Below are 21,313 nucleotides of genomic sequence, written 5' to 3' on the forward strand. Positions count from 1 at the left end.
CTACATAATAATAATAATAATAATAATAATAATAATAATAATAATAATAATAATAATAATAATAATAATAATAATAATAATAATAATAATAATAATAATAATAATAATAATAATAATAAAATAATTTTATTTATATCCCGCCCTCCCCGCTGAGGCGGGCTCAGGGCAGCTAACATCATATTCATAAAGTTATACATCTATTATTGTGGGCAAGAGTCCCGTAGAAGAAATGGTGTGGCCTTTATAGTTAACAAGAGAGTGAAGAAGGCAGTAATGGGATACAATCTCAAAAATGACAGAATGATATCAGTCTGTATCTAAGGCAAACCATTCAATATTACAGTAATCCAAGTCTATGGCCCAACCACTGATGCAGAAGAGGCTGAAGTGGACCAGTTCTATGAAGATCTACAACACCTTCTAGAATTAACACCAAAAAAAGATGTCCTCCTCATCATAGGGGACTGGAATGTCAAAGTGGGAAGTCAAAAGGTAACCGGAACAATTGACAAGTTTGGCCTTGGAGAACAAAATGAAGCCGGGCAAAGGCTAATAGAGTTTTGTCAAGAGAACAAGCTGGTCATAGCGAACACCCTCTTCCAATAACTTAAAAGGTGACTGTACACATGGACATCATCTGATGGGCAACACAGAAATCAGATTGATTATATACTCTGCAGTCAAAGATGGAGAAGCTCCTTACAGTCAGCAAAAACAAGACTTGGAGCTGACTGCAGCTCAGATCATGAGCTACTCATTGCAAAATTCAGGCTTAAACTGAAGAAAACTGGGGAAGCCATTAGGATATTCAGGTTTGACCTTGATCACATCCCTTATGAATATACAGTGGAGGTGAAGAATTGGTTTTAGGGACTAGAGTTGATAGAGTGCCTGAAAAACTATGGACAGAGGCTCATGACATTGTACAGAAGGCAGCAACCAGAACCATCCCAAAGAAAAAGAAAGCAAAGTGGCTGTCTGATGAGGGTTTACAAATAGCTGAGGAAAGAGGGAAAGCAAAAGGCAGAGGTGAAAAGGAAAGATTCACCCAACTGAATGCAGATTTCCAGAGAACAGCAAGGAGAGATAAGGAGACCTTCCTGAAGGAACAATGCAAAGCAATAGAGGAAAATAATAGAATGGGAAGGACAAGAGATCTCTTTAAGAAAATTGGAGAAATCAAGGGAACGTTTTGTGCAAAGATGGCCATGATAAAGGACAGAAACGGTAGGGACCTAACAGAAGCAGAAGAGATCAGGAAGAGATCAGGTGGCAAGAATACACAGAAGAATTATACAAGAAGGATCTCAATGTCCTTGACAATCATGACAGTGAAATCACTGGCCTAGAGCCAGACATTCTGGAGTGTGAAGTCAAATGGGCCTTAGAAAGCATTACTAACAACAAAGTGAGCGGAGATGATGGTATCCCAATTGAGCTATTCAAAGTCCTAAAAGATGATGCTGTTAAAGTTATGCACACATTATGTCAACAAGTCTGGAAAACGCAACAGTGGCCACGGGATTGGAAAAGATCAGTTTATATTCCAATCCCAAAGAAGGGTAATGCCAAGGAATGTTCAAACTATCGCACCATTGCACTCATTTCACATGCTAGCAAGGTCATGTTAAAAGATCTTACAAGCTAGGCTTCAGCAGTATGTCGATTGGGAACGACCAGAAGTTCAAGCTGGGTTTCAGAGAGGTAGAGGAACTAGAGATCAAATTGCCAACATTCACTGGATTATCGAGAAAGCACAGGAGTATCAGAAAAACGTCTATTTCTGTTTCATTGACTACGCCTTTGATTGTCACAGCAAACTGTGGCAAGTCCTTAAAGAGATGGGCGTACCAAACCACCTCATGTCTCCTGAGAAACCTGTATAAGGCTCAAGAAGCAACTGTCAGAACGGGATATGGAACAACTGATTGGTTTAGAATAGGAAAAGGAGTTCGACAAGGATGTATATTGTCACCCTGTTTATTTAATTTATATGTGGAGTACATCATGCGGAATGCTGGCCTGGATGAAGCACAAGCTTACCAGGAAAAACATCAACAACCTCAGATATGCAGATGACACCACTCTAATGGCAGAAAGTGAGGAGGACCTAAAGAACCTCTTGTTGAGGGTGAAAGAGGAGAGCACAAAAGTAGGCTTGAAACTCAACATAAAAAAAAAACTAAGATCATGGTAGCCGGCCCCATCACACCTTGGCAAATAGAAGGGAAAGATATGGAAGTAGTAACAGACTTCACATTTCTGGGATCCAAGATCACTGCAGATGGTGACTGTAGCCATGAAATTAAAAGACATTTGCTCCTTGGGAGGACAGCTATGGTGAACCTGGGCAGTATAATAAAAACATCACCCTGCCAACAAAAGTCCGTATAGTCAAAGCAATGGTATTCCCAGTAGTAATGTATGGCTGTGAGAGCTGGACCATAAGGAAGGCCAAGCGCAGAAGAATAGATCCTTTTGAGCTGTGCTGCTGGAGAAGAATCTTGAGAGTCCCTTGGACTGCAAGAAGATCCAATCAGTCAGTCCTAAGAAGATCCAATCAGTCAACCCTGACTGTTTCCTGGAAGGTCAGATGCTGAAGCTGAAGCTCAAATACTTTGGCCACCAAAGGAGAAGGGAGCACTCCCTGGAGAAGATCCTGATGCTGGGAAAGACACAAGGCAAAAGAAGAAGGGGACGGCAAAAGATGAGATGGCTGGACAGTGTTACTGATGTAACAAACACGAATTTGAGCAGACTTCGGAGGATGGTGGAAGACAGGAGGGCCTGGCATGACTTTTTCCATGGTGTAGCAAAGAGTCGGACTCGACTGTGCCACTGAACAACAAAAAACAGCGAGCCCAGGAGGGTTTTTAAAAAATGTGCTACCTAAGAGCCTAGAGTTGCTTAAACCCCAAACAGAGCTTAGCCTGGGAGGAACAGGGAGATCTTTTAGCTCCGGAGGCGTGACTAAAATTCTTGCCCCTCCCGCATACTACTTCGCGTTGGGTTTTCCTCCTTCTGAGCGCCGGAACTCCTAGAGGGGAGGACCGGTTTCCACACGGAACCGAATAAAGGTAGGACCGCCGGAGCAGGGAAACAAACCGAGCTTCCTGAATAGGTAAAGCAAGGCGTTTGTCGTGTATTGATCCATTTGTTGCCTTGCAGGAGGGAGGAGTGGCTTGCTTTATGTCCCGAGAGATAAATAGGAGACGGCGCTCATAGTCCCATTTGCATGCTGATCTAGAAGGGTTGCCAACTCTCCAGGAGAGGTGAAGCCTGGAGATTTTCTGGGATTGCAACTGGTCTCCGGACTACAGAAATCGGGTCCCCTGCAGAAAATGGCTGTTTTGGAGGGTGGAATCTAGGGTACTACCCACTGAGGTCCTTCCTGTCCCTCCCCAGTTGTAAAAGTGGGAGATCTCCAGGCCTCACCTGGAGGATTGGCAACCCTACCAGCTCTGGGTTGGAAAATGCCTTGACATTTGGGGGGTGGAGTCTGGGGAAAACAGTTTGGGAAGGGAGGGACCTCAGCAGGGTATAATGCCATACACAAAGGAAAAGGAAAGGTCCCCTGTGCAAGCACCAATCGTTTTTCGACTCTGGGGTGACGACGTTGCTTTCACAACGTTTTCACGGCAGACTTTTGCCCTTGCCTTCCCCACTCATCTACACTCTACCCCCCCCCCCCCCCCGCAAACTGGGTACTCATTTTACCGACTCGGAAGGATGGCCGCTCTCCAAATCAGCCATTTTTCTCCAGTGGAACTAATTTCTGTTTTCTGGAGATCAATTATAATAAGTCTAGGCCTTAGGCCACACCCTTAATTCCAGATATTTCCCAAACTGGAGTTGGCAACTGCACCTCGCATCCTGAACCTGAATATCGAGAGGGGATGCCCAGAAGCACATGCTTCTCAGCCCTTCTCCTATTTAAAGTCTCCCTGCCCCCTATTTCCTGCCCCCTAATTGAATTAAAAACTGGCATCTACTTTCTTTCTTACAAATGCATTCTTGCAACATAAGCTTGAGTCATCTGGGCTGCCTTGGCTCAGATCAAGCCAGGATTTTCTGTCACGTTTTGATCCTGCTGCTGCAAGCTTTTGCTCCAAAAAGGAGTTTTCTTGGTAGTCCCCTCCCCCATCTTATTTTCACAACAAGCTTTTGATTCAGATGGGGTAGCTGTGTTGGTCTAAAGCCGTAGAACAAAGTTTGAGTCCAGTTGTACCTTTAAGACCAACAAAGCTGGTGTTTGTAGGGATAGTCCCAGAAATCTGCATTGCTGTTGCTTTCTGGGATCTACACCTCAGTAGGATGATAGTGGCCAGAATCTAGCCCCCTCTCCCCCCCTTCCATGTGCCACTAGACACAAAATGTGGGGTTCTAAGAGGGGAACTTCCATTCTGAAAGAAAATTTGCCAGTTCAAAACATCAAGCACTCTGCATTAGCACTGTCAGGTTCCTAACTTTTTTTTGTTGTATTTTTATATTTGTGTATGTGCATGTGAGTGTGTGTGTGTACCTGGAAGTCATGGCAGCCTTTCATGACTGAACCCTACTGGGGGCGTGGAGGATATTCAGAGAGATGGCTGAATACAGCCTGCCCCGATTAGCTTCCAAAATCTGATGATCACATATTTTTGTGAGTGCACGCATGTAAGTGTGTGTGTGTGCACCTAGAAGTCATGGCAGCCTCTGGTGCCTGACCCCTACTGGAGGCCTCAAGGTTATACAGAGAGGTGGCTGAATACAGCCTGCCCTGCCCTCCTGACTGCTGGTATTCCAAGGAGGTGTCCCCTCTAAGTACTTCCCAGAGTTGACCCTGCTTAGCTTCCAACAAGATCGGGCTTGCCTGGGCTATCCAGGTCAGAGCTCAGCTTCCTATTTTTGAGAATCATCTCTGGCTCGCCATCACCTTAGAAATGTCACCGATTGTGACTCTTAAGCGACAAAGCACATGCACGCACATAAGGAGAACACAAAGGTGTGTGGTAGAGGCACCTGCTTGTGCACGTGAATCAAAATCACATCCCGCTATGCAATTTTGAGCCTTCCTGCTGTTCCTGTTTCCTAACACTGAGGCTCACTCACCCGTCATTTCAGATTCCAAGACCAGGCAAATCAGCATTGAAAGGAAGTGGAAGAACCCTTTGGGTGGTAGTCAGAGGATATTTTTGGCTCATCTTTTCTGGGTGACCTTCAGAACCTGAGCAGGCAAAGATGCTGTGTGGGATGAATCTCTGAAATAACAAAAACGAGGTCGGAGTGTATTGAAGGGCAAAAGCAGAAAAAATATACAGTGTCTAATGGCTGCCAGTGAAATAAAGTATAACACACCTTTTGCCAATGGTATTTCATTCAGAAGGCTTCGCTGCACTTTACTGTTGAGCAGGGGTGGAATTCCAGCAGGAGCTCCTTTGCATATTAGGCCACACGCCCCTTATTTAACCAGTCCCCCAAGAGCTTACAAGGCTCTTTTTTATAAGCTCTTGGAGAATTGGCTACATCAGGGGTGTGTGGCCTAATATGCAAAAAAGCTCCTGCTAGAATTCCACCCCTGCTGTTGAGATTGGCTACTCTTTGTTTGAATTTGCCTTTAGAGATTAGTTCCAGGCTAAGGGTGACAGGATAACCTCTTTGGAGTTGATTTGACTTTAAACAGAGGCTAGAGGCAGTGCTGATTCTCTGCGAACTTAGGCAGATTGTAGGAAGGAGGGCAGGAAGGGTTGCATCAGTGTTTAGTTCTCATGGCCCCTTCTTGAACATATGAAGCTGCCTTATACTGAATCAGACCTTTGGTCCATCAAAGTCAGTATTGTCTTCTCAGACTGGCAGCGGCTCTCCAGGGTCTCAAGCTGAGGCTTTTTCACACCTATTTGCCTGGACCCTTTTTTGGAGATGCCAGGGATTGAACCTGGGACCTTCTGCTTCCCAAGCAGATGCTCTACCACTGAGCCACCGTCCCTTCTTACATGCCCAGGGGAATGCTGATTGCCACTTAGGTGTCAAGAAGCAATTTTTCTCCAGGCCAGTTTGGCCAGGGATCCTGGAGGGTTTTTTGCCATCTTCTGGACATGGAACAGGTCACTGGGGGTGGGGGGGAGGAGGTATTTGTGAATTTTCTGTCTTGTAAAGAGGGTTGGACTAGATGACCCTGGAGGTCCCTTCCAACTCTTTTATTCTATGACTTTGAGGAAGACAACTAATAAAATGAGCTGAAATCTAGGTGTTCTTCGGTCGGAGCTTCTGTCGGTTTTTTAAGGGCTTCTATGTACAATTTCATTGGAACTGTTAATGTGATTCTTTCCAACATTGTGATTCTTGTCCACATTGTGGTATAGAAATATACAGCTCGTCCACATTGTGGTATAGAAATATACAACTCGTCCACATTGTGGTACAAATCGTGATTGGTGTGAACAACTTGTAAACTGAATGATTTTTTTAAAATGCTTTACATAAATAATAGATTGCATCACTGAATAAATGACTCAGGTCTTGTGCCCCGTGGCGCAGAGTGGTAAAGCAGCAGTACTGCAGTACTGTGATCTCAACTCTCTGCTCACAACCTGAGTTCTGTTCCAGCGAAAGCTGGTTCAGGTAGCCGGCCCAAAGTTGACTCAGCCTTCCATCCTTCTGAGGTCGGTAAAATGAGTCCCCAGCTTGCTGGGGGGAAAGTGTAAAAGACTGGGGAAGGCAATGGCAAACCACCCTGTAAAAAGTCTGCTGTGAAAATGTTGTGAAAGCAACGTCACCCCAGAGTCGGAAATGACTGGTGCTTGCACAGGGGACCTTTCCTTTCCCTTGTGAGATAGTTACATTATCCGATTAACAGCCATTTGACACAGAATATATCTTTGGCCAGGGGTGGAATTCTAGCAGGAGCTCCTTTGCATATTAAGCCACACACCCCTGATGTAGCCAATCCTCCAAGAGACTCTTTTTTGTAAGCTCTTGCAGGATTGGCTACATCAGGGGTGTGTGGCCTAATATGCAAAGGAGCCCCTGCTAGAATTACATCCCTGATGTAGCTGTATGCCACAGCTAGTCAGGTGAGCCTACCTACACCTTTTCAGATCCAGGTGGGCAGCCATGTTGGCCTGAAGCAGTAGAATAAATTAGAGTCCAGGGGCATCTTTAAAACCAACAAAGTATTATTCAGGGTATGAGCTTTCATGTGCACGCATGCCTCTTCAGATAAAAGGAGATGGAAAGCATGTACCTTGAATAAAACTGTCGGTCTTAAAGGTGCTGCTGGATTCTAACTATGTATCTGTTCAGGTACGCCAGGAACCTTCACTGCTGTGCTTCTTGTGGCCTCTGGTGGCAGCACAGTGCACAAACAGAACAGGACCAACTTACACTTGAGGAGGACTCCCTCTTATTTATCCATTGAACGTTGGGTGCAATGATATAGAAGCAAAGCATTGCTGAGCATGCCTCTTTGAGGGCTGTTGGGGTCCTTCCATTATTTGGACACTTATCATGGGGTATCGCTGGACTTTTTGCTAAGTTGTTTGTGATATATGTTTATGGACAAAAAGGTAAAGATAGTCCCCTGTGCAAGCACCAGTCGTTTTCGACTCTGGGGTGACGTTGCTTTCACGTTTTCACGGCAGACTTTTTACAGGGTGGTTTGCCATTGCCTTCCCCAGTCATCTACACTTTCCCCCCAGCAAGCCGGGGACTCATTTGACCGACCTCGGACGGATGGAAGGCTGAGTCAACCTGGAGCCGGCTACCTGAACCAACTTCCGCTGGGATCGAACTCAGGTCATGAGCAGAGGGCTCCGACTGCAGTACTGCAGCTTTACCACTTTGCGCCACAGGGCTCTTTTATGTTTATGGAGACAATAGCAAAGTTTTTGGTACATGGTGCTTTATCCGTGGATTGATATTGCACAGTTGTTTTTCAGTTCTGTCTTGTGGCTTCCTGGCATATTGACCAGGGGTGTCATTTGTAATGAAGGCCGAATCAGACATATGTGAGACCTTGCTGGGCTGGGCCACTTGTGACATAAAATGTAATGCTGGGTAGTGGGGATATAAACTTTATTAAGGACACAGACAAACACAATTAAAGATTAGCATTCTTGCAATATTTTGTTTATTTGCAGTCTTTGATAACTGACACTTCTTGGCTCTGAATTATTGCATCAAAATCTAGCATCGAAATCTGAATTATTGCATCAAAATCTGTGCTGTAGCAATCTTGACTATGCTGTTCAGGTCTTGTTCGGGTGTGCATCTGTAAGTTGCAAACCTACTTTTGATATATTGACAACCATTACTGAAGTCTCACGGTGAATGCTTTGCGCCTAAGACCCAAAGGACAACATGAAATGGCTGGGCATTGTGAGGGTTTTTTTGTAACATAAAGTGCTTCATGTGCTGGTCAGCCAACGGGAAAAATAGAGGTTTTGCTCTGTAGCTCTGTGTGATTGAGCAAGCCTGGCAAAGCAAGCTGTGATGCAGAAGGAAGCAAGAGAGGGAGAAGGAAGCAGATGACAGTGGGTTGCTTGAGGGCCTGATAGGAGCCTTCCGGGGGCCTGATCCGGCCCTCGGGCCACATGTTTGACACCCCTGTGCTACACTAAATGGAAGCGATAAGAAGCTGTGTTCCTAAATAATTGCTTTGCAAAACTTTTCCTTAGTTCTGAACTTGCGGCAATCTTAGACGTCTGTGCGCTTCCACGTTGCCTTCTGATACTCTGCTGTCTCTTGACGGTTTGCTAAATTTCCAAAAGAGAACAAGAAGCACCTACTCACTGCTCAAAATGTGATATTGCTAGGAAACGGCAAGCTTTTGACGGCCCTTCCCCGCTAATTAAGACGCTCTCCGAGACAAGCGGTGAGGTCAGGCGGGTCCCAGAGCTGTCATTTGGAATGCACGAGCAGCATTTGATTTGCAGGTCCCTTTTTTTTTTGCTTTTGCAGACATGGATCCGGAGGATGCCGAGCAGCTGGCGGCGGAGGTGCGTGGAAGGACTGCCGACGGCTGGGACCTTCTGCAGATCGCCACGGGCACCGGTTTGGCCGCCTACGTGGTGTGGGCGGGAATTCTCATGCCTGGATTCCGCAAAGTGCCTTTAAAACTCCAGGTAAAGCGACAGGTGATTCGGCAGGACTTTTTAAAGAGCAGGTGGGAAAGAGAATTTGACAGCTGGGAAGGAATTTCTGCAGCCTGGGCCATCTGCATGCAAAATATATGCTGTATCCAGGACCTAAGTTTGCCAGCTTCCAGGTGGAGCCCGGAGATCTTCTAGAACAGGGGTGGCCAAACTTGCTTAAAATAAATGTCATATATTTGAGAGGCGGAAGGCAGGCAGGCAGGCAAAGTAAATAGATGGGGGAGAGGGAAAGAAAGCAACTTTAACTTTAAATGCATTTTCCAAGCCGCTGGTTGGCTTGGCTTGGAGAAGTGATTTAAAGAGACAAATGCCTTCTCCACGCTGGCTGACGACGGGGGGGGGGGGGGGGGGCGGGGCGGCTTTGAGAGCCACGCAATTTGTGCGAAAGAGCCATATGTGGCTCCTGAGTCACAGTTTGCCCCCTCTTCTAGAATTACAGCCGATTTACAGACATCAGTTCCCCTGGAGAAAATGGCTGCTTTGGAGGGTGGACTCTATGCCGTTATATCCCTAATGAACTTCCTTCCCAAACTCCACCCTCCCCAGGCTCCACCCCAGTATCTCCCAAGAATTCCCCAACCTGGCCTTGGCAACCCTACCAGGACTCCTTCCAACTCAGGTCTTGCCTTCCTCTCTCTCTCTTCCCTCCAAACTAGGTGCCGTACATCCCAGCAAGTGCCAAACAGCTAGAGAATGTGATGTTGCTACTGGAAGGCCGCTCTGGGAAGATGGTGGATCTAGGGTCAGGAGACGGCAGAATTGTAAGAAAGGAGGGATTCTCATTGAACACAATGTTTTGGGAGTCTTGCTACAGGCCTCGGGTTCCGGATGCCTTCTCCCTGAAACACTGGTTTTCTGTATGGAGGATAGTTTTTAGTCATGTGGGGAGAGAAGGTGATAAGGTATATATCTCAGAAACTAAGCAGGGTTAATACTTGGGAGGGAGACCGCCAAGGAAGACTCTGCAGAGGAAGGCAATGGCCAACCCCCTCTGCTTCTCCCTTGCCTTGGAAGCCCCTTGCTGGAGTCGCCATAAGGCTTGGATGGTAGACCACCAAGGAAGGCTCTGCAGAGGAAGGCAGTGACCAGCCACCTTTGCTTTTCACTTGGTTTGAAAGCCCCTTGCTGGGAATCACCATAAGTCTTGGATAGGGGACCACCAAGGAAGACTCTGCAGAGGAAGGCATGGCCAACCACCTTTGCTTTTCACTTGGTTTGAAAGCCCCTTGCTGGGAATCACCATAAGTCTTGGATAGGGGACCACCAAGGAAGACTCTACAGAGGAAGGTCATGGTCAACCACCTCTGCTTCTCACTTGCCGTGGAAGCCCCTTGCAGGGGTCACCATAAGTCTTGGATGGGAGACCACCAAGGAAGGCTCTGCAGAGGAAGGCAGTGACCAACCACCTTTGCTTTTTACTTGCCTCCAAAGCTGCTTGCTGTGGTCACCATATGTCTTGGATAGGAGACCATCAAGCAAGACTCTGCAGAGGAAGGCAATGGCCAACCACCTCTGCTTCTCCCTTGCCTTGGAAGACCCTTGCTGGGGTCACCATAAGTCTTGGATGGGAGACCACCAAGGAAGACTCTGCAGAGGAAGGCAGTGGCAAACCACCTCTGCTTCTCCCTTGCCTTGAAAGCCCTTTGCTGGGGTCACCATAAGTCCTAGGTACTCAACCTAAGTGCAAGTGTACTGCTTCACCAAGAGCTGTGCTTAAACCTTGGTAGGCTTGTAGTGGCTTCCAATGTTTCTGCTGTTTGGGGAGGGAGGGTGGCTCTGCTTGGTAAGCAGAAGGTCCCAGGTTCAATCCCCGGCATCTCCAACTAAAAAGGGTCCAGGTAAGTAGGCGTGAAAAACCTCAGCATGAGATCCCGGAGAGCCGCTGCCAGTCTGAGTAGACAAGACTGACTTTGATGAACCAAGGGTGTGATTGAGTAGAAGGCAGCTTCATATGCTGTGTCTCACAAACCACTGATGTTTCTGTCCGGGTTGGCAGCCCTCTTAATTTGGCCAGGAATCTACCGGAACTGGCAACAGGGTTCTTATGAGGATACAATAGAGATCAGTATAAGCTGTGTTGGGTCTCCATTGGGGAGAACAGTAGGAAATGAATAAAATAAATATGTTGTTTGTATAAAATTTAAAAAACATACTATCCAAATAAAATAAATATTTAGCAATTTCATTGCTGCTTTCAGGAGGAAAAGTTAGTTAAATTTTGTATTTATGGTAATGTTGTTAATAATAATAATAATTGACAACACTGTATCAATCTAAAATCCAAATGCCTTTTTGAACTGTTTTGAAGTGAAAACTGTGAATTGAAAAGCTTTATTGGATTGGAAACGAATCAGGATGTAAATCTTTTTTTTAATAAAAAAAAGGGTTTAAGACCTTTCTCATGACTGGGGAGGGTGGAAAGTACTGTCTCATCATATTAGGCCACACACCCCTGATGTAGCCAATCCTCCAAGAGCTTACAAGACTCTTAGTACAGGGCCTGCTGTAAGCTCCAAGAGGACTGGCTACATCAGGGGTGTGTGGTCTAATATGCAAAGCAGTCCCTGCTCCAAAAAAAGCCCTGCAGGTGCTCTTGGGGAAGAGGTGGCCTCTCTCTCATGGGTCCTGCCACCCTGGTCACTTTGGGGAGTCCTCACGGGGCGATACTCTGTGCTTCCAGGTGCTGGAGGCCTACAGACGAGGCTTCAGGCCCGCCATCGGTTACGAACTCAATCCGTGGCTGCTGAGACTGTCCAGCTATCGCGCCTGGAGGGCTGGGTGCTACCGCAAGGTTTCTTACCGCCGGGAGGATCTGTGGAAGGTAAGAAGCCCCCAGGGAACAGCACGGAGGGTAGGGGCATCGTCAGAGGGTGCAAAGCACATTGGTCTGAAGGCGGTCGCTTTCCCTGGTCAACCTCCGTGTCATGGTTATTTCATTGATAGAGCAAGATCTTAAGACTGGTTGGATACAGCAGGGGGTATTTTGTAGCAGGAACTCCTTTGCTTATTAGGCCACACCCTTCTGATGTGGCCAATCTTCCAAGAGCTTACAGGGCTCTTAGTACAGGGCTTATAGTAAGCTCCAGGAGGATTGGCTACATCAGGGGTGTGTGGCCTAATATGCAAAGAAGTTCCTACAGCAAAAAAAGCCCTGGGATAGTAAACAGAACTAAACTGTAAAAGCTTTGAGGGGGCGGGGGGGGGAGGGGACAAGTGTACCATTTCAGGCTGCGGGGGTGGGGGGGCGGGCACTTGCAGAAATACAGTATCCACACAGGAGGAAGAGGGATTCAGTTTAGCCTGAAGGGCTCAGTCTAGCCAATTATGGTGTGGTGGTGAAGAGCGGCGGACTCGAAACTGGAGAACTGGGTTTTGATTTCCCACTAATACTCCTCCACGTGCAGCCAGCCCTAATCCCGCCTCGGCGGGGAGGACGGGGTATAAATCAAATTAAACATAAACAGCTGGGTGACCTTGGGTCAGTACCGGTTCTCAGAGCTCTCTCAGTCCATTCTACCTCATGGGGTGTCTGTTGTGGGGAGAGGAAGGGAAGAAGATTGTAAGCTGTTCCTGGACTCCTTTGGATAGTGAACAGCGGGGTATAAAACCTTCCTCATCTTCTTTTTCTCCTCTTCCTTTTCCTCCTCTTCCCCTTCTTCTTCCTTAGTACAGGAAAATGATGAGGAAAATGGGCTGATTTTCGTGTGCCAAGCAAGGACAGGGGTTTGTTGTTGCTTGTTTGATGGCGGTATATTCTGCGGTCCTGTCTAGGTAGAGATGCTGGGGCGTTTAGCACTGGACCTTGCTAACCATTTTTTCTGGTTGTTTCCTTTGAGGTGAATCTGTCCGACTGTGCTAATGTCACTGTCTTCCTGGCACCTAGTGTGGTAAGTACAATGTTTCTCCCCAGGACTGATGTAAATGAGCCATATATTCCTCCATTTCAGCCAGATTTCTAGAGGAAGGAGGTGGAATCGATTGCGTAAGAACATAAGAGAAGCCATGTTGGATCAGGCCAGTGGCCCATCCAGTCCAACACTCTGTGTCACATAAGAACATAAGAGAAGCCCTGTTGGATCAGGCCAGTGGCCCCTCCAGTCCAACACTCTGTGTCACACAGTGGCCAAAAAAACCAAGTGCCATCAAGAGGCCCACTAGTGGGGCTAGAAGCCCTCCCACTGTGCCCCCCCAAGCACCAAGAATACAGAGCATCACTGCCCCAGACAGAGTTCCAACAATAAGCTGTGGCTAATAGCCTCTGATGGACTTCTGCTCCATATGCTTATCCATTCCCCTCTTGAAGCTGTCTATGCTTGTAGCCGCCGCCACCTCCTGTGGCAGTGGATTAATACAACAGGACACGCTCGAATGTTAGAAAGAAGATTGACACAGGCTTGTACATAACCACTTGCCTGGTCACCTATGGCAAGGAAAAGGAGGATCCCTCGGCAACCAGAGATGGAAACTTTACTGTGCTTCAGTCTGATTTTCTTTTAGGCCATAAAGACGGCGGACAAGCTGGGAAAAGTGTTTAGGGTCTTTGTAGATTTGTGCTAGGGACAGGGGTGGCCAAACTGCAGCTCAGGAGCCACATGTGGCTCTTTCACACATATTGTGTGGCTCTCAAAGCCCTCACTGCCCCATCGGCTGGCTTGGAGAAGACATTTCTCTCTTTAAATCAGTGGTTCACAACCTGGGGCCCCAAGATATTTTACCAGGGGGGCCCCAGGTAAAAATTGCATAAATGGCATGAGTCTAGGGGGCCACAGAGGGAAGTGAGAAGTGAAGAAAACAGAGAAGTGACTGAGAAAAGAAAACAGAAAAGGCAGTGTGTGGGGTGCTGTTTCTTCATGCGAGTGTAACCCTGAGTCCACTAGGGGAGCTAAAGAGCAGGGGTATTCCATATAAGGAAGAAAAAGCGCAATTTCCCCAGAGTTATTGGGGGGCCTGAAGGACTCCAGATTTTGTTATAAACCTACATATTTGATAATTCTAGGTATGAGAATTCCTTATACTTATGTTAATTGGCTGTCAGTTTGTATTTTGATTGTTGTTGTGAATGTTTGTAATGGATGTTATATGAATCTTCTGAGAGTTATTGGAGGGCCTGAACTGCCAGCTTTATTATAAAAGCATGTATTCATGGGCCAGAGCAACATGGAACTCTTGAAAGGAGGAACTGACAGACCAAGACAGTGCAGAGCTGCGTGTTCACCTTCAAGGGACTATAGATAGGGTTACCAAGTGCCCTGCCTCCTGCACCCGGGAGGTTCTCAACCCGCCAGCCCACATTGAGCTGGCGGGGGGAACCTCCCCCTATGTTGCTGGCATGATGATGTCACCCGGAAGTGACATCATCGCACTGGCGACACATCGCATGGCCGCTCTAGGCGTTTCTGGAAAAACTATTGTTTTCCCGAACATTCTAGCCATTTGGGAGGGGAAAACTCTATGGTACCTATTGTGCCATAGTTTTCCCTTCCAAATGGTTAGAGCGTCTGGGAAAACCATAGAGTTTCCTCAGAAATGCCTAGATGGGCCAGCGCGTGGCATCGCTAGCACGATGTCACTTCCGGGTGACATCATTGTGCCGGCGACGTGAGGGGTGGTTCCCCCCGCCGGCCCAATGTGGGCCAGCGGTTTGGGAACCCCTAACCGTAGAAGTCAGAAAGGACTGAGCTCCTGGTCTGGTTGAACACAGCAGGCCTGAACTGTTACATGTTAATCAAGTTGGGATTACATTGTCAAAGACTTGACTTCCCTTAGTTCTTAACTGAAAAGAAAAGTTTTCTTTGGTATCCCTCTTCTAATTAAATTAGGGTTACACAAACATTACTGTGAAAAGAGGTACGTTGCTGCATGGAAGAGTTCTCCACGTAATCTTTAGGTATTTTTAGCCACTGTGTTTACCATTCCTTTCGCGGTCGCCATGTTCAGTTGCTTCTCATTATAAAGGTCTATTGGGATCAGACACAATTTTTCATTTGTGTTTGTTCAGATGTTCTGACACTGTTTTATTTCTGAGAAGTCATCTTCATTGTTAGTTTGTAGTTGCAAACATGTGTAACATTTCAGTTTCCCAGTAAGAACTGCACGTGTGCATTTTGTGTGGCTGTTTATGCTTATTTGTTCCTTGGCTATTTACAAACACAACATTGAAATAGCTACCTTCAAGTGCAACATCTTTATTGGCATATAAAATAGCTACCTTTATACCGGTAGGACCAGGGGGGGGGCCACAGGAAGGAAACAAGGTCGGAAGGGGGCCACGGTCGGAAAAAGGTTGAGAAACACTGCTTTAAATGAACTCACCAAGCCAAGCCAGCCAGCAGCTTGCATTTAAAGTTGCTTTCTTTCCACCTCTCCCCCCTCCTTCCTCTCCAATGGAGCTCTTCTTCTGCTCTCCTTAAGATACAGGTATTGGCACTACTTTCACAATTAACCCTTCTTCTCATCTTCTCCCAGCTCTTCTTCTGTTCTCCTTAAGATACAGGTATTGGCACTACTTTCACAATTAACCCTTCTTCGCATCTTCTCCCAGTTTGGTGTAGTGGTTAAGAGCAGTGGGCTGTAATCTGGGAGAACTGGGTTTGATTCCCTGCTCCTCCTCCACATGCAGCCAGCTGGGTGACCTTGGGTCAGTCACAGTTCTCTTAGAGCTCTCTCAGCCCCACCTACCTCACAGGGTGCCTGTTGTGAGGAGAGGAAGGGAAAGGAGGTTGTAAGCTGCTCTGAGACTCCAAGTGAAGGGCAGGGTATAAATCCAATCTCTTCTTCCTAATGTGTTAGTTCAGCCCTCCAGGCAGGGCCTGTTTTACTTTTGTGCAGCACCCAGGGATTTTAAGTACAGCACCGAGAACAATCACCACTGATGTAACATAAGAACATAAGAGAAGCCAGGTTGGATCAGGCCAATGGCCCATCCAGTCCAGTGTGTGACCCAGTGGCCAAAAAAAACATCAGGAGGTCCAGCAGGGGGCCAGGACAACAGAAGGCCTCCCACAGTCCCTGCCCCCCATAGCATACAGATCATCACTGCCCCAGGCAGAGAGTTCCATCTATACACTGTAGCTAATAGCCGCTGGTGGACCTCTGCTCCATATGCTTATCCAATCCCCTCTTGAAGCTGTCTATGCATGTACTGCCACCACCTCCTGTGGCAGTGAATTCCATGTGTTAACCACCCTTTGGGTGAAGAAGTACTTCCTTTTATCCATTCTAACCCGACTGCTCAGCAATTTCATTGAATGCCCAGGAGTTCTTGTGTTGTAAGAAAGGGAGAAAAGCCCTTCTTTCTCTGCTTTCTCTATCCCGTGCATAATCTTGTAAACCTTGTAAACCACAGGTTTTAAATGAAGGAGCACAAAAAGCACACACTGAATAACACAGCCTCTTTTATTTCTTTTCCAGCTGCAGCTTCTGGAAAGAAAGCTGCTCACAGAACTTCCGGATGAGGCCCGGGTGGTTGCTGGGCGCTTCCCACTTCCCGGCTGGATGCCCACAAGCACGGCTGGGGACGGGCTGAACCGAGCCTGGGCATATGATCTCAAGGCCGTACGGCAAGCCCAGCAGGACAATCCGGAAGGAAGCTCAGTGTGAGAAGTGAAGACCAAAGCTGATGGCTGCTACTAAGAGAATGGACTCAACGGAGAGGCAGTGCGGCGTAGTGGTTAAGAGCCACCGGACTCTGATCTGGAGGGCTTGTGTTCGATTCCTCCTCCTGAAGCCAGCTGGGTGACCTTGGGTCAGTCACAGTTCTCTCAGAACTCTCTCAGCCCCACCTACCTCACAGGGTGTCTGTGGTGGGGAGAGGAAAGGAAGGCGATTGTAAGCCGCTCTGGAACTCCTTCAGGTAGCGAAGGGCGAGGTATAAAACCAACTCTTCTTCTTTGCCTATTAAGGAAGGTAGGCCTTTTTTCAGCTCAAAACACCACGAAGTGCCAATTGCAAAGGGAGCAAAACAAGACGATGTGATAATTTGACAGGCAAAAGTCACATCACAAGCCGAGGATGCTGATTCTGGGACTTCCCTTGAATCTTTGCAAAAAAACAAACAAACCAGGGCGGGCTAATTGATTGGTTTTTAATGTGAGCAGTTTGTTTTAATCTGTTTGTAAGAAGCTCTTCCCACTTGATGTCACTTTATCCTTTGTACAAAAAGATCATCCCTGCCTACAGAAAGCAAGCATGTCAGGGATTGCCTGACAAGCTAGCTTTCTAGGTGCAAGGAATGTGTGAAGTAGAGGCGTTCTGAGCTGTTCTTTCAGTCCGGTCAGTTGGGTGTCCCTGTTGTCAGGACAGCGGCTCAGTCTCATTACCTTTCTCTGTTTCGTTGACCTCCCATTTCTTGGATCACAAGGCACACAAGCAGAGCCCCTCTCTAGAAATATTACCGCATAACCCTTTGCGGTGTGTAATTAACAGGCCGAGAAGGGACTCGATGAGCCGCGTTCAGTGCCTCTGAATTATTTTCAATGCTTTCACTGTGGCGCTTTTTGTGGCACGGCGGTGAGTCTCTCAGAGGATCTCCAAGCGAGAAATTCATTTTACAAGAAACCGAAAAGGCTTCGCTTCTTGAGACACTGAACTGTGTGCTGGAATACTGATTTACTGCGCTTGTGTGGTGCAGTTGCTGAAACCAAGGCTTTTTTTGTAGCAGGAGCTCCTTTGCATATTAGGCCATGCCCTCCTGATGTAGCCAGTCCTCCTGGAGCTTACAGCAGTAGGCCCTGTGCGAAGAGCCCTGGAAGCTCTTGGAGGATTGGCTACTTAAGAGGGGCTTGGCCTAATTTGCAAAGGAGTCCCTGCTGCAAAAAAAGCCTTTGCTGAAACCAAACGCTGCTTTGGAATCCAGGGCCAACTCACGAGCTGATGTGGGCCAACATACAGGACATTATCCTTCTAGTAGGAAGACCCAGGTTCAAATCTCTGCTTACCCACAAAGCTCACAAGGTCGGGATGCCATTCCCCAGTGGGGGGTGGGGGATCCCCTGGGTTTGGGAGCTCCTGCCAGCTGGCCGGCGGGGGGAAATCCCACCCCCACATGCAACATGCTGATGTCACACAGAGGTTTGAGAGCAATTTTAACAGAGCTCGGGAGACATATGTGGCTCCTTCACACATTGCATGGCTCTCAAAGCCCCCACTGCTCCATCGGCCAGCTTGGAGAAGGCGTTTCTCTCTTTAAATTACTTCAAGCCAAGCCAGCCAATGGCTTAAAGTGATTTAAAGAGACAAATGCCAACCGGCAGCTTGGAGAATGCATTTAAAGTTAAAATTGCTTTCTTTCCAACTCTCCCTCCCCCATCTTCCTTCCTTCCTTCCTTCCTTCCTTCCTTCCTTCCTTCCTTCCTTCCTTCCTTCCTTCCTTCCTTCCTTCCTTCCTTCGTGTCTTGCAGCTCTTAAACATCTGACATTTATTCTATGTGGCTCTTACATTAAGCAAGTTTGGCTACCCCTGCCATAAGAGTTTCCCCCAAAAAACAGAGCCCCACCTTGCGACGTCGCTAATGTGACAACATTGCTTCTGCATGACATCAGCACATCGTGGCACTCTGCACCCACTCCAGGAAAGTCCCTCCCTCTCCCCCATGGGCGTGATCCTCCGACCTGGCAACCCGACAACCTGGTGATCTTGGACCACTTGTGGCTTCGCAATCTAACCTCCCTTGCAGGGATGTTGGGAAGATTAAATTTGGAGGGGGTCGGGGTCGGACAGCAGCTCTTTGATGGGATTTTTGTTAAACAAGCAATTGACTGCCCAAGACTAAAGAGCTCCAAGTTTGCTATCTGGCAAGCGAAGTCGTCTGTCCTCTTGATGTCCTTTCCATAGCCACTACATTTCATTGCTCCGATTCCTTTGGGGTTTCAAAATCGGTGGAATGTCGGCAGCTCCCGCACTCAGTGCTCGGGGTCCATCTGTTCCCAGGAGCTTCCTCAGCCTCACAATCTCTTGCTTGTACCTGCAGCAAAAACAAGAAAACCTGTGTGTCGTTTCAGGTAGATTCATAGCCTAGCTGTTGACACAGATGCCCAAATTTGGCTTTCACAAGCCCTCTCCCCAACAAATGGGAAAGGGGCATGTAACTAGAGACGAGGGAGAAACCAGTGAACAGATAACAAGATAAATAATTCTGGTGGCAGATTTGGGGCTCTCTCAGCAATGCAGTGACCAGGTGGGGATTATACAATAGATTTTGAGGCTGTGTAGGAGGCACTAGCGTTGGGTTGGCTGTCTAGAGCCACCTGAATCTCAGGAAAATCTAGGCTGCGATATTTGCTTTTAACTGCCAGGGGCTTTCTCCAACCACGTGAAGTGGCAGATAGCCACATTGGACCAAAGCAAAAAAAAAAAAGGGCGGGGGGGAGTTGCATGGCTTTTGAATCTCCCTTCAACCAGTGGCCTACACTCCACTTAAACACGACGCAGGCACGGGATGGGGGAGCCGAGCATCCAGCCATGTCCCTGCACAGTGTGTCACTTAAAAAGCTTTTGGATGCTATATATACAATCTAGGGAAGCCAACACAATGCCTGCCTGTGCTCTGGATCTCTGCTGTGCTAACACATGGCAACAAAGGACTCATTTTGGATAAGACTCTGGGTGTATGCTGAGTCCCTCAGATAAAGTCTTGCCTGCCGGCACCAGCGTCACAGTGAAACCAGGCCCGGAGAGGAACAAGAGGAGGGAAAGCCAGCAAGGTGAGGCAGGGAAGCCTTTCAAGGTAGGTGGCAGCCAGACCTCAAATTCACAGAAATCTTCAGTCAGGAGGGACCTCACCTCACAAGGTGCTTATCCACATACTCGTGCAGTTCGGCCACCTGCTCTTCTGCAACCATCGCCCGTGTCAGCAGCTGGCTCCTCTCTTTCTCCAGATCTTCCTGCGTAAAGGCGAGCAGGGAGGCAGGAAGATTATCAACCCAGCAAGAATCTAGGCTAAGCCACGTTGCACAGCGAAGCCTTGTGGAATGGCTGCGGGACAGGTTGCGCTTGCGCATGGGTAGCTCAGATTGGAAAATATGTACCAGGCCACAAAGGAAATGGTATAAGCATTGGGTTCCCAACTTCCAGACGGGGGTGTGAGCAAAAAGGAACAAAGCTGCAAACAAAAATAACTCAGAAATACTTTCTACTCTTATAATTATACAAGACTTAGAATTTGACTACTGTTTTTTCAAATTGCATACAATTATGGTTTAAAGAGTCCACAAATAACAGGTCCGAAAAATCGAGTTTGCTAAGAAAGGCAAATGGGCTGCTATAGATAAGTGGGAGTCTTCGTTGGCACCCGTAATTTCCGAAAGAAGGCAAATGGACTAAAGGTGGTTTTTTTTTTTTTTAAAAGGTCAAGGTAGTCCCCTGTGCAAGCTGTTAGAGTATTTTGCACGCAGCAGAAGAGCTGAAGGAGAGGGACAGGCAAAACACAGGAATTAATAGACAAGAGAAACAGCTGTATTCAATGGTAGATATATTTACCAGGAATAGTATCCAATATTCAGAGTCGTTGCCAGGCCAAGGTCATACACAGTAATCAGTACACACTTCAGTAGATAACAGTATACAGCAGTAAGTATACACAGCACGATCCAAGCACAGTAGCATAGGATCCAACACCAGCAGTGATCGCTGCCACCCAGATAGCGGGCCTCACAGAACCCACAATCCTTACAGGCAGACTGAGCAGGCTCACTGAGCTTCCCTAAGTACACGTACCAATCATCAGGGTTGCATCAGCTCTGTGAGTCAGCACAAAGCCTAATTACAGGTGAGGTCATCCCACCTTACCTCAGTAACAGGTAACAGCTGGATCATGATGCAGCATGACTCAGCATGACATTGCAGAAACAACATTACTATTACTAAGATGGAGTCAGTCAGCCATTTTAGGACTGAGTTCCAACACAAGCACCAGTCGTTTCCGACTCTGGGGTGATGTTGCATTGCAACGTTTTTACGGCAGACTTTTTATGGGGTGTTTTGCCATTGCCTTCCCCAGTCATTTACCCTTTAGCCCCAGCAAACTGGGTACTCATTTTACCAACCTTGGCAGGATAGAAGGCTGTCAACCTTGAGCTGGCTATCTGAACCCAGCTTCAGCCAGGATCGAATTCATGACCAGAGCTTGGACTGCAGTACTGCAGCTTACCACTCTGTGCCACAGGGCTCCTATATGGATTTTGCA

The 21,313-nt window shown here is 47.3% G+C and overlaps 2 protein-coding genes across 4 annotated transcripts in view; one reads left to right on the top strand and one right to left on the bottom strand.

The window, feature by feature from the left end:
• Positions 1 to 3,027: 3,027 nt before the first annotated feature.
• ANTKMT (adenine nucleotide translocase lysine methyltransferase) lies at positions 3,028 to 17,373 on the top strand. 3 transcript variants are annotated; one of them, XM_060260816.1, is made up of 6 exons: positions 3,028 to 3,121; positions 8,938 to 9,101; positions 9,788 to 9,892; positions 11,812 to 11,952; positions 12,968 to 13,018; positions 16,542 to 17,373. In XM_060260816.1, the coding sequence occupies exons 2-6, from the start codon at positions 8,940 to 8,942 to the stop codon at positions 16,728 to 16,730; spliced, it is 648 nt and encodes a 215-aa protein (XP_060116799.1). In that variant the 5' UTR covers positions 3,028 to 3,121; positions 8,938 to 8,939; the 3' UTR covers positions 16,731 to 17,373. The 3 variants fall into 3 exon arrangements, with proteins under 3 accessions (XP_060116799.1, XP_060116798.1, XP_060116800.1); XM_060260815.1 differs by lacking the exon at positions 3,028 to 3,121 and having other exon boundaries at positions 8,934 to 9,101; XM_060260817.1 differs by lacking the exons at positions 3,028 to 3,121; positions 12,968 to 13,018 and having other exon boundaries at positions 8,934 to 9,101.
• Positions 17,374 to 18,964: 1,591 nt separating this feature from the next.
• Positions 18,965 to 21,313, bottom strand: part of CCDC78 (coiled-coil domain containing 78) — a 30,772-nt gene continuing 28,423 nt past the window's right edge. Inside the window, exons 14-15 of the mRNA XM_060260820.1 lie at positions 19,912 to 20,012; positions 18,965 to 19,093 (exon numbers count right to left, since the gene is read on the bottom strand). Of these exons, the coding sequence (XP_060116803.1) occupies positions 18,967 to 19,093; positions 19,912 to 20,012 (228 nt within the window). The 3' untranslated portion in view covers positions 18,965 to 18,966. The remainder of the gene's footprint in view (positions 19,094 to 19,911; positions 20,013 to 21,313) is intronic.

Source organism: Heteronotia binoei, chromosome 20 (assembly GCF_032191835.1).
Source record: "Heteronotia binoei isolate CCM8104 ecotype False Entrance Well chromosome 20, APGP_CSIRO_Hbin_v1, whole genome shotgun sequence".
Taxonomy (NCBI): Eukaryota; Metazoa; Chordata; class Lepidosauria; order Squamata; family Gekkonidae; genus Heteronotia; species Heteronotia binoei.